General features: G+C 40.1%; 1 protein-coding gene across 1 annotated transcript; it reads right to left on the bottom strand.

The window, feature by feature from the left end:
- Positions 1–9,122, bottom strand: LOC133007052 (uncharacterized). The gene is made up of 5 exons (XM_061075708.1): positions 8,816–9,122; positions 4,667–5,757; positions 819–3,665; positions 634–702; positions 1–489 (listed from the first exon to the last, which is right to left on the bottom strand). The coding sequence occupies exons 2-5, from the start codon at positions 5,703–5,705 to the stop codon at positions 464–466; spliced, it is 3,981 nt and encodes a 1,326-aa protein (XP_060931691.1). The 5' UTR covers positions 5,706–5,757; positions 8,816–9,122; the 3' UTR covers positions 1–463.
- Positions 9,123–12,658: the final 3,536 nt, after the last annotated feature.

Here is a 12,658-nt window from a genome sequence, read left to right as displayed (position 1 = left end):
AGAAATTGAGCCATTGCAAGACTTTTATGACAACATTTTTAAAGATAACACCATTGCCTACAGAATGTAACCACGGCTGAGTACAAAAACAATACCAAGTTAAAAAGGGGGAAAAGAATAGGATCATATAAATATGTATCCATCTCTTTATACATTTATATGCGGAAAAAATGTGTTTAAAATATCAAGCACTTCAAATTCAAAGTGTAATCAGAGCATAAACACTAAAGTAAGTGGAGAAACTTCATTGTGAGGTAGCTTGAAAAAGAGAATTTCCTTTCAATTGAAAACAACACTACCACAAATAGCTGATATTTTAAATACTAACATATGACACTGTTTGTGAAAACATGCATTCACACCATTAAAATACAGAATGTACGTACAGAATCATATACAGCAACAGTTATTAACAACCTGTCCATTGGAACACGAGTGGATGGTGGAACGCTCTTTGAGATCTTTACCTCTTCCTCTCACTGGCGGAACCTGTTGTAAAAACGGCAGAGAATGAGAGAACAAAAGATTATAGCTGCATCTCAAAATGACAAAAATCTGGTGACATTGTACAGTGCATCAGGTGGCTGTAAAACAATTGTTATGCATGGAGCAAATCATGTTAAGAAAAATCACCTGTCTTTGTTAGCCTTGGCTCTTTTTTCCTGCTCTCCAACCATTTGTAACCAACACCAACGTTGGATCCTATAGTAAGAATGAGGATCAAAGAAAAGGTTTTACATCAGGCACATTAGAAATAACTTGATGTGATTATGATGAATTTATGGAAAATCATTGAAAAAAATTGCAATATAACACACTTTGTTCTCTTTCAATGTCTCGATTTCTGGCCTTGGTCAAATGTTTAGCTTCAGACATGGCCCTCTTCATCAGGGGAGTTGCAGACTCGTGGGAGTTGCGCCTCTGTTTGGGTATCCTGTCAGAGTGACTCGATCCTGGCCTTGCTTGTCTCCTCGAGTCATAGTTGGTTCTCGGTAACGAAAGTTGCCTTGAAACCGGTCTGGGTTTTATTATGCTGGCTTGAACCTTACTCAAAGTCTTCTTTTCAAATGAGTATTTCTTTTTACTGGTTGCTGTAGGGGTCTTTGGAGCAGGGGTTTCATCTGTATCCTGCCTGTTGACACGTTCTTTTGAAAGTTTCAGGTTATTATTGTGCACAGACTTTACCAAAAGGCCAGGAATCACAGGACAAGTACCTGAGGTGGCATCTGCCTTCTTGTCCACAGACTGAAGACGCTTCTCTGGTGACTGTTCAGATAATAGTATGGTTTTTCGAGGCCTTGTCTTGGCAGTTCCACAGAGGCGGTTTACAATTTCTGTTGACTGTCTCTTTTGTTGAGGAGATATAGCATCACTGTCTTTCGGAACTGACGGGGGCATTCTCTCTGTTGCCTTTTCTTTGCTAATCGCCACTTTGTCAGACTCAATGAAAACTTTAACTCTTTTTGAGGTTGTTTGTTTGTTACTCTTGTGTTGAACATACTCAGAGCCAACTTTAGCTTCAATCAACTGTCCAGCATTTTTTACGCAGAGAGACAGGTCAGAGCGTTCAGCAAATGGTCTCATTTCTATGAGCTTTTCTTTAGTGATTGATCTGCTGCTGTTCTCCCTTTTGTAGTTTTGGTCACTTTCATCCTCCGTGTCAGAGTCAAGGATAATTATACTCTCGTTATTTTTCCTGGTGATATCCTGTTGAACATGCTTATGACCAGCTTTATTTTCAGGGTGCTTCCCACTTGCTGCTGTACTATGAAATAGCTCAGTATGCTTCAGGACTGGCAAGTCTGCAGTTTCTTTCACGGTTTGATACAGACTTTCCAAAGTTTCAGGTGGATGTCCTATTTGCTGACCCCATGGGGCATCTACATAGTCCATTGAGCCTGAAGAGGGTGATCTCTTACGTTTAGCTTTCTTTCTGCAATTTTGGTCACTTTCATCTTCTGTGTCGGAATCAACAATTATTATGTCTTTTTTTTTGGAATACGTTTGTATGATGGTCTGGAGTTGGACATTCCTTGAGCTGGCTTTGGCTTCAATCAACTTGATAGGTTTTTCCATACAGCTCCCATTGTCTAGGCGCCTGCCTTGACCTTTTTGCACATTTGTAGCCTCATAATGTTCAGATGAATTATCGTCTGTCTCTTGAGGCAGAGGTGCCGAGTAATCACAGCTGTCTTCTGTTTCACTACTGTCACCAGGCTCAGAGAGGAACCTGCTCCTGTTAGGTGTATGTGTGTCTCCCTCGAGGACCATTTCATGTTCAGCTTTAGCTTGTAGAAAGCTCTCAACTGTGTCAAATACCTCCATATTGTAGGAAGCAGAAGCCGTAACTGGTTTGGGAACTGGACAGTCTGTTGGAATCATGTCATGGTGCCCATCTTTTTCTCCGCTTTTACTGTCATCTTGCACAATGATCTCTGGGATGTCCTGGATTTCATTTTCTGGTTCAAATATAATGTTTGTGATGCTTATAGGCAAGACTATGAAGTCATCCATCTGATCGTCACTCTCATCTCCATCTTCGAAATCCTCGTAGGAAGGACTACATGAAACCGAGTGGTTTATTTGCACTCCCAGTTGTCTCTTACTGTCACATTTAGGACATAAATGTTCAAAGCCATTATCAGTTTCAAAAAAACATGGACAAGTACAGAGTTTTGCTGTATTTAGTAAAATCAGCTTCTCTTCTGAAATGCTTTCAGTCTTTACCTGATCCTGACCCTGCACGTGTCCATGGCCTTCATTTTCAGATAGTGACTGCTTTTTGTTGTATTCTGTAAAAAATATCTCTTGAGCTAATCTCTTCTTCTCTGGATTTTCATCTTCACTTATATCTTCATACTGAGGATTTTCAGCACATGGCAGGAAGCTACATTTCTCATGCTCTGTGTTTGGAAGTTTTGTCATCACCTGTGACACGTCTTCATAATCTGAAATGTCTTCATATTTTGGATCTTTCAAAAGTTTCAGAGCGTGTGCCAGACTCTTGCTTTCAGGGAGCAGTGGCAGTTTTTGGACTTTGGCAATTTTTTCAGTAACTTCTAGACACAAATCTGTTTGTGAATGCACAGGACGTGCATCCTCCATCACACATTGATGACTTCCTTGGTTCCACAGCAGTTCACTTTGGTCTGTAGAAATTGACATTACGCTATGAATCTGAATTTGATCAACTGATGAAGTAACCATGGGATGTGCAATTACTTCCTGATCCGTTATATGACAATGTTGATCTTCAGAGGTTTTCCTTCTATTGGGAAATGTGCCTTGATTTTCATTGAGTACAAGTAATTGGTTTCCAGTTATAACAGACCTTTGCAGATCTACGGATACATCAGCCAGACCTTGCGAACTGTCAAAGTCTACTGCCCAACCCACATTGTCAACTGGGTTTAGCCTTGCATCTCCTTCCTCTTTCACGGTCATGTGTTTGGGAGACCAGGAAACACCAGTCACCTTGTGCAAATCATCCAAATTCCGGTTGATATTTAACCCCACAGATGTGCATTCTCCTTTTGGCTTGTTGCAGTGTTCCTTCTCAGTCAGGTCACCCAAAGTCCTTCCAGGCCTTGATATGAGAAGTACTGGACTCGTGTCCTCATTATTTGTGCTGGTGGCAGTAACTGTTCTCATAAGTTGCAGGTATTCTGTGGGTGTAAAGAGAAAAATGTTATCTATATCGTCTGATGATTGCATGATCAGGCAATGCAAAATATCAATCACTGTTGATGTTCTCCGAGACCACTAGGATAGTACTTTGGAATCATAATAAGGGCCCCGAGCACTACAGTGCAAGTTTAGGAAGTACTTCATTTTGTAATTCTTGTGCAATTTTAGGGTGTGTTGAACAGGAGATGGTGAAGGACAACCATGCACAATGTTGAGTAAAGACAAAATCATGGCATCAGAGACTTAAGTCGACAGCTTCTTATGGGCTCATTACCACCTCATCCTTCTAATAGTAATGCAAGAGTAGTTATGGAATTAACATTTGTCTTAAAAATTATGATCCCACCCACACTATCCAGTGGACTGGGAGCCATCAACAATAGAGTTAATTCGTATTTTGCATGTGCCTGGCCATGTACTGATTACTGCTGTTTAACATCATTGTAAAGAATTTTTGATTTGATGCTACTTTATATAAACAATGATATCTCACCCCCAACTTAAAATCCAAAGACCACATTTTTCTTGAGGTATTGATGAAATAATAAGCTAACATGGACATTTTTACAATATAGTTATTTTTGAAAATCAACTTTAACGTTATAATCACTTAAAATCCTGACTGTTTTAATGTATTTATAACATGATCTTTAAACACAATTGGAGATGAAAATGAGCTTTATATCTACGTAAGAACAATTTCTCTGTGGCCTATATCAAAAAGGAGATTTTCACAGACAGCCAGCCACCCAAACAGTCCAAATTTAGTAAGCCCATATCTCCCTTAATTTGGATCCGAAACATGACATTTCGGTACCATAGATTTCTAATGTGACCAATCATGTTGAATTCCATTCAGATCTGTGAAACTGTAACCCAAAATTGTGACGATTAGTAACACAGTGACCCAATAGTATCAATTCAAAGAATCTACATAGCCACTATTGTCAACAACAATTTTTTACAGAGATTTGTGTACCTGTTGAATGTCTCTCTGATGGAACTGTAGGACAATCACTTGTCTGAGTAAACTCAGCATTTACTTTGCTGCCCTTTGAACTGTCCACTGGAAGAGATTTTCCAAGTGCAGCAATGCCAAGCTCAGCACTGCTGACACGTTGCACCTCCTCATATTGTTGTGTCCCTTTGTCAGAGGATGTGGGGAGGTTTCCAGTGCTTTGGGTTCTTCTGTACTGTTTAACCTCTTTTGCAATATAGTCATGTATTTCGACATCTGTAAGTGGTTTTATTTCTTGGGCTGGTGATGGACGAGTTAACTGCTGCTGGTACCGGGGAGTTCTTGAATGTACTAGGTTTTGTGTTCCAATCTGTTCACAGCTGAGAGCATCCAGTGAACTTCTCCCTTGCCGACAATTTCTTTTCAACAAGGCACATTGCAGTGGGCTAGATGTTTGCTTCAGAGGCCCAGAATACCCTTGACCCCGTAAAGGAAATGTCTGTGCTGTGACTCCAACAGTATTTCTCTGAGGTGCTAGGGAACTGGTACAAACTGAATAGGCACAACTTAAATCTTTTTGCTGCAGTGTAGCATTATTGTTCACATATGACCCTTTCTGGGAATATCTACTAAGACTTTGCCCACTACATTCCTCATCTTTTCCACCATTATAAAGACGTCGTCTCCCAGTGTTTTCATTAGCGCAGCTGCTTTCTGCAGTGTCATGCGGTGATGGATTATAGTCAGGATTAGCGCAGCTGCTTTGTTGGTGCCAACTATACCAAGAAGTAGATACACTGTCCTCAGGTTTTGGGTGCTGGTATCCAGTGCTTGCTACATTGTGGTGGAGGATTTGGTAAGGTTGCCCTGATTGTGCATCGTCTTGCTGCCTCTGAGCTGGACCATCAACGTCTCTGAGCTCCTCAGGATCTTGAGGGGCTACCATGTTGATTTGTATTCTATTTGCTCGGTGAACCACTAGTGCTGAAGTAACATTGTTACACTGATGCTGGACAGCAGGGTATCCTCTGTCTTGGCTGTGTGAACATCCAGACCACATTGCATGGAGAGCTATCTTTCAATTGATGACTTCAGTTCAGCATTTCGCAGGTCTAGGAAAACAAAAAAAAAGAAAATTAGAATGTGGATGAGTCCATGTTTATAATAAATGTCTGCTACATGTTGAATACCAATGTATCAAATGACACAAACAAAACTGTTGCTCCACATCTGCTGGATGTGTGACTATGTAACTGTTGCATAGCTCACCATATTAACTTAAAAGGCAATTACATATTTAAAAATCATTTAAGACATAGGTTGGATGGATTCTGTTCTTTCACCATAGTCCAGCTGACCCAGGTCTTTACATTCTGTAGACAACTGTACATTTGTTTTTTGCAGACTAAATGTATTTTTAACTCATCTTTTGTAGCAATAACTTCAGTGTCGAGTCCATTGATAGGAGATTTGTGTATCCATCGCTCAGGCTGAAACTACTCACACACAAATGTGAATTACACATACAAAATATTTCTACAGCTACAAAGCTTCAACACATGCAGAAAAGGTGATTTACAACATTACGTCACAAGCACAAAATATAGGTGATTTTGATACGACACAAATGCTTCCAACTTCAGAGAAAATGACTAAATTACCTGCATAAACAATATGAATGCCAATAGTGTGCATTTGAGCAAACGAGGATGGCAAATCTAATCTATCCAACAGTTCCACAAATCTTACAGAATTTGAGAAAAAAACTGAAGGACACCACCCCGGCCCTGTTAAGTAGGTCGCAGTTTAACACCTCACTCCTAGCAGACCTTTAATGAAATGAACGAATCCCCAGAAATCTCACCGTCACTACTCTGGTAAACAGCCATAACAGTTTTGAGAGCACATCTGATTTCTCACTCTGCGCATAAGAAAAAACAGGAAAAAATAACTGAAACTGAAAAATTAGTCATTACAGCATTTCCCACACATTAATTTAACCTTCAACAAAAGTTAAAAGTACCATTTTCCATGATTACTATAAAAAGGAGCGATACAAACACACATGAACACAGACCTTATTTCAGTTTTGCTCAAGCCTGACAAAGACCACACATCCTCAAGGACAGGCTGTTTTCGGAACACCTACGTCCTCATGAATAGATTACATTCGTCAATGATATGATAACAGAAGAAGAAACTACACTGTATTTTCTTAGTCAAAACTTGGCTCCGTAATGATACTGGTACAGCAGCAATGCTCAAGGCCTGTCCAAATTAAACTATAGTTTTTATTAAACAAAATTACTCTTAAACTACGAGTCCATACACCTACCAAACAGGTTTGCACTGACTCAGCATTTGATTGTCTGACTCACCAGCAGACAACACTAGATGATAACTGGGCTAAACATTAACAATCTTTCAGCAACTGAATTACCTCTATACTGTTGCTCTTCTAAAAGTTAAGGATACGTCGACCAACATAGTCTCCCCACGATTGAACAATAATAGTGTTCAACAGTGAGAATTGTTATGGAATTGATCATTCCTTAGTTTCCCCCTCCCTTAAGAGTCTGGGTGTCATTATTGATGCGAGCTTAGAAAGATGGTGCTGTCAAGGATGTTACTCAGTCCACATTCTTCCATTTACGTCCAATTTAATAGTCTTCGCCCGTCTGTCACAACCATAAACTCGTCCAGAACTCGACCGCTCGCATAATCTCCTGTCCTTCAGCAGCTTCATTGGCTCCCGGTCGAATACCACATTGTTTCTGAGATTCTGCTCCTCACCTTTAATGCCATCCATAATCTTGCTCCGCTATACCTTTCTGTAACCTGCACATTGACACACCCTTCTGCATTGTCATGTCTTCTTCAATCCACCTCACTTTTGGCCAACCTACCTGATGTTTAATTTACTGTTAATTATATTGATCAACCACAACTAGGAGGAGAGAGCACAGCAGTCATATATTAAGCTGCTCTGCATTGGCTTCCTGTAACAATTTAGAATTGACTTGAAGGTCCTCCTCCTTGTATACAAGGCCCCTAATGGACAAGGGCCAAGCTATATTGCCAACTCTCTTATTAGCTACATGCCCTCCAGAACACTGAGATCATCTGCTGCATGTCTACTGAAGGGTCCCAGTAGCCAAAAGAAGATTTGTCAAGTATGCCCCAAACTATGGAACACACTACCAATAGATATAATGGAAGCCAGCTCACTAGATATTTTCAAAAGAAAGCAATTCCTATCACACCTTTTCTAACACAATATCTGCACCTCTAAAAAACAACAAAACACCAACTTATAGATCTCTATGACAGTATTGGAAGTGTAACTCAACCATTACTGATAATAATCCATCAATTCATTGACCTTTAGTTATGCTTCAAAATGTGTACCCTTATCATTGCTGCTAAAACCGTTATCTTGATTATGTTCTCTTTACACTTGACATCTATTGCACTTCTGTCCGTCCTGGGAGACGGATCCTCACATGTGTCTCTCTCTGAGGTTTCTACGTTCTTTTTACCCTGTTAAAAGGGTTTTTTAGTAGTTTTTCCTTACTCTTGTTGAGGGTTAAGGGCTGAGGATGGCTTGTTAAAGCCCTATGAGACATTTTATGATTTGTGAATATGGGCTATACAAATCAAATTTGATTGATTGATTAATCGTATAAATACACTGACAAACATAAACATATTGCATTTCATTGTACATGTTGACAAAAACAGCCAAAGTGCAAAAAAAGGAGTCAATTCAAATGTTAGTTACAGTCCCTTGCAAGTAGAGGGTGCTGCAGTTCCCCATTTCCAGCACACGCCCCAGCTGCATGTCATTAGCAGACTGAGAGCTGGTCCTAAACCGACGGTCCAGAAATATTCTGCTTTAAGGATTATTCAATGGGCCGAAGCTCGCGTTTGTCCCGGTCATACTTCATTCGTATATTGTTCGGGTAAAAGCAAGTGGCAACCCGTATAAGTCCTAAGTAACGAGGAAGGCATTCATTTCAAATGACGACAGTTCCGAAACGCTAGTTCCGCATTTACTACACAAAGCCCGCGTGGGAACTGTTTTATGGGTTACTACTAAGTACAGTAGTAACATTAAACACATTTAAACGGCACACGCCAACAGCCCCTCCAACACTCAAAAGTACTTACCGAATGTTCGCATGTCACCTTAAAAGTATCCAATGCACTCCTCGTCAACACAAAACTTTCCTTGCCCCCCCAAAGTTTCCACAAATTCGTTGATAGTATTTTTCTACGGCGAAATTCCACCTCGTTAAAGTTCACTCCGGGACACTTGCAGTTTCGTTATCCGTCGGCGCTGGGAGCGGCTGTGGTTCGAGATCCCGGAGTCCGAAGCATAAGCTGTGGTTCGAAGAGGGTAGAGATAGAGGAATTGTTGCTCCTGACCATAGCTCCTCACCAAACTTGCTGACCATAGCCCCTCACCATGGCTCCTCACCCCTTAGAGCTGCCGCAAAGACGGTGAGGGGGGAGGAGGCGGCACCAGTCTCCTTATATGGGGTGTTAAGTGAGCTCTGATTGGTGGCCTTTCGGAAAGTACTATTGTTAAAATAATAATAATAATAATTAAGTAATTTCCTTGATTTATCTAAATGACCTGGTCTATAAACAATTAATCAAAAATTAGAGTGGGGTATTATCTTTGCAGACAAATGAGATACTTTGGAATTCCCTGTGTTTTTGCACCAATAATACAATGAACAATGAAAGTGACTGACAACTTTCCAAAGATAGACTTCAGTGGCCCCTATGTCTTCATGAATGGACAAAGAGTCACACTGTAGAGATAGAATGCCTTAAAAACAAATCAGTTTGGAATTAAAAATGCAGATATCCAGGCTTTGTTACCATAAAAACCCATTATGCTTTAAAACAATACTCTGTTTCTTTAACAGTTCAGATATTTAATTTTCTCCTTTTGTGTTCTGTGTACCATGTTTCAGGTTTATTTTGTCCTCTTTTATTCTATATCCATATATCGCGTGTTGCAAAGCAATTCACCGCCACCGGTGTAGCAACGTTTTTGGTTGAAGACGACCTTAGAGACGCCTTCTTTGTGTGGGGCACATACACACACAGACCAGCTAATATTTAAAATCCCAACATAATACTAGTGGTCATACTTTCAGATCGCTTCTGCCAAACGCTCTTCTATTTGGTCCATATTCCTTCTTCTAAATCTTCCTTGTTTTCTGCCGGTATTATGGGGCATGAAACCGGAAATGTAATATATAATAAAATATATATATAATTTTTATATAAAATAAAAAGATACAAAAGATAAAAGATATAAAAAGTAAAGTAAAAAGTGAAATGCCAAATGCCAAATGCAAAACAGGAGAGCAAAATGCAAAACAGGAGAAAGCAATGTCAATTTACAATATGCAATGTAATGCAATATAATATAATAATATGTGTTAATGTAACACATCCTTGAGCCGTGGGGGCGGGATAAAAGTCCAAGTCAGGTGGGGGTCTCGGGCCTTGTTGATAAGGCCAACTGCAGCCGGGAAGAAGCTGGTCTTGTGGCGTGAGCTTTTGGTCCTGATCGACCGCAGCCTCCTGCCGGAGCGAAGAACCTCGAAGAGTTTGTTACCCAGATGGGAAGGATAGGCCACAATCTTACCTGCACGCCTCGGTCCTCGAGGCAAACAGGTCCTGTAGAGATGGCAGATTGCAGCCAATCACCTTCTCAGCAAATAGGATGATACGCTGCAGTCTGCCTTTGTCATTGGCAGCAGCGAACAAGATGGAGGTGGAGGAGGTGAGGATGGACTCGATAATGCAGGTGTAGGAGTGCACCATCATGTTTATTCTAATCAATGCTGCAAATACCCTTATCTTTCTGTTGTTCTCCTTTACACGTGACATCTATTGCACTTCTGTCCGTCCTGGGAGAGGGATCCCTCACTCACTGTGGTTTCTACATTACTTTTTTTTGTAGTTTTTCCTTACTCTTGTTTAGGGTTAAGGGCAGAGGATGTCAGACCTTGTTAAAGCTCTATAAGACAAATTGTGATTTGTGAGTATGGGCTATACAAATAAAATTTGATTGATTAATTGATTGATTGATCCTGCAAAGGGAAAAATGCTTATATTATTTTTCTGCATGAAACTTACCTGATGATTAAAGATATTGTATTTTGGTCTGAACAATGGGTAGAATAAGCTTATTTCAGTCATGGCACTTGACAGTCAGCAGGGGTTACCATCCTACTAATAAGACATTCACAAGCATTGCAGATAGCAGATATCCATTGTCAGTGGATGATTCTTTTGCTGACCCTTGATTATTTGAAATTCATAATAATCAATTTATATTTATACAACAACAAACAGGAAAACAAAAAACAATTACGTGACATTTAGATCATTATCATCAAAATATCACCCGCAATTGATAATGTTATAATTGGAGGTGATCTCAACTTAGTTCATGAAGAATTGTATCATTAAAATCCTTTGAGACACTTTGCAAACCACCCAAATCAAATCAAAATAAAAAAATCAAATCAAAGTTTACTGTCACATGCAACAAATGACAGCGTCATTGGATCAGTGAAATTCTTGGGACATGGCAGGCAGCATCTATGCAGGCAGCATCTACACCAGGGTTCTAAAATAGGCGGCCTGCAGGCCGAATCCGGCCCCCGAGCTGCTCTGGACTGGCCCCCGGAGTGTGCTCGAAAAGTGCTTGAAAAATTTAGTAGCACTTAAATGGCACTTACTCATAGCACTTTGTAGTTTTGCTGTATTTTGAACCGGGCCGTAGGTCATTTGGTACCAGGCCGCGCAGAAAGAATAAACAACTTACATTATTTCTGTTTTATTTATAATCCGATTCTGAACGGTGTTTTATTTTGAAAAATGACCGGATCCTCTCCGTTATGACTCATGCTTTACGCATGTCAAGACGCTTGTTTCGGTCACGTCACTTTTTCGCTGAACACAAACCCAGACGGTATTTGTCGGACCCGTTTGTCAACAAACCAGGTGAATCCAGCATGTCTGTGCAAGAAGAAGATCAGCTGCTGGACACCTTGGGTGTTATTGTCACTATTAGCCCTAGATGGGACCGCCTTGTTGCAGAGAAACAGGAGCTTCCTCTGATTCAGCATTGTGGTTAGTTATATTTTTCATGCACTTTATAGTTGTTTTTTATTTGTGATTGATTCATTGTTACTCACTGTTGTGTTGTTGGTGCAATGTTACGAGGACGCTGCTAATAAAGTTGCATAAGAATACACATCAGATTCACATTTATTATTATTATATTTAGAAAATACCCTAGTTTTTATGCTAGTCATATATCATTATATTTTGTCGTATTTATCTGCCACAACCCTCTAGTGACATCGGTTGAATTTTTCTTAATTAAGGAATTTATTTGTAATTTTAAATAAATTGTTAATACGCAGCCTTGAATTAATTATTGCGTGGCCACGTATTAATAATTCGAACGAATCACAATATAATTATTGAACGAATTAACAAGATGACGCCCGTGCACGCCTTGCTGGTAAGCAACCTCTGTGCGCTTTGAAAAAAAATTAAATCTACCGATGTTACCAGAGGGCCTCCGTAGTGATGCTCCGTAGCCACACCTTGAAGCGGTCCGTGGCAATATTTTCTGACATCCAACCCGTCCGTAGCAGAAAAAAAGGTTCGGGACCGCTGCTCTAGAGTGTAGCACTGTGACCGTTCTGTACCGTTCAAGCTGCGCTAACGAGACAAAAATGTCTCTCTCCACCTTAAAAAAAAGAAAAGTTGACTCTGAAAATAGGCAGTTCAAAAATGAATGGACAGAAAAATACGTATTTCTTACTGTGGATAGTAGGAACCCGGTATGTTTAATCTGCAATGAGTGCCTCGCCGTGTGTAAAGAGTACAATTTGATGAGGCATTTGAAGACGGCACATGCTAACATTGATCTCACTTTCCCACTGGGCTCTGCTGCTCGGAAGCAGAAGA

Source organism: Limanda limanda, chromosome 1 (genome assembly GCF_963576545.1).
Source record: "Limanda limanda chromosome 1, fLimLim1.1, whole genome shotgun sequence".
Taxonomy (NCBI): Eukaryota; Metazoa; Chordata; class Actinopteri; order Pleuronectiformes; family Pleuronectidae; genus Limanda; species Limanda limanda.
Note: the sequence above shows the minus strand (reverse complement) of the source record. Positions and strands in the feature narration are given on the sequence as shown.

Bases quoted from the DNA above. Each gene is read 5' to 3' on its own strand.
- LOC133007052 (XM_061075708.1), bottom strand. From the start codon at position 5,705: ATGTGGTCTGGATGTTCACACAGCCAAGACAGAGGATACCCTGCTGTC. The intron at 3,666-4,666 runs GTACACAAATCT...TTACACCCACAG, and splicing joins ATCAGAGAGACATTCAACAG to AATACCTGCAACTTATGAGA. The intron at 703-818 runs GTGTGTTATATT...TTCTTACTATAG, and splicing joins AGACATTGAAAGAGAACAAA to GATCCAACGTTGGTGTTGGT.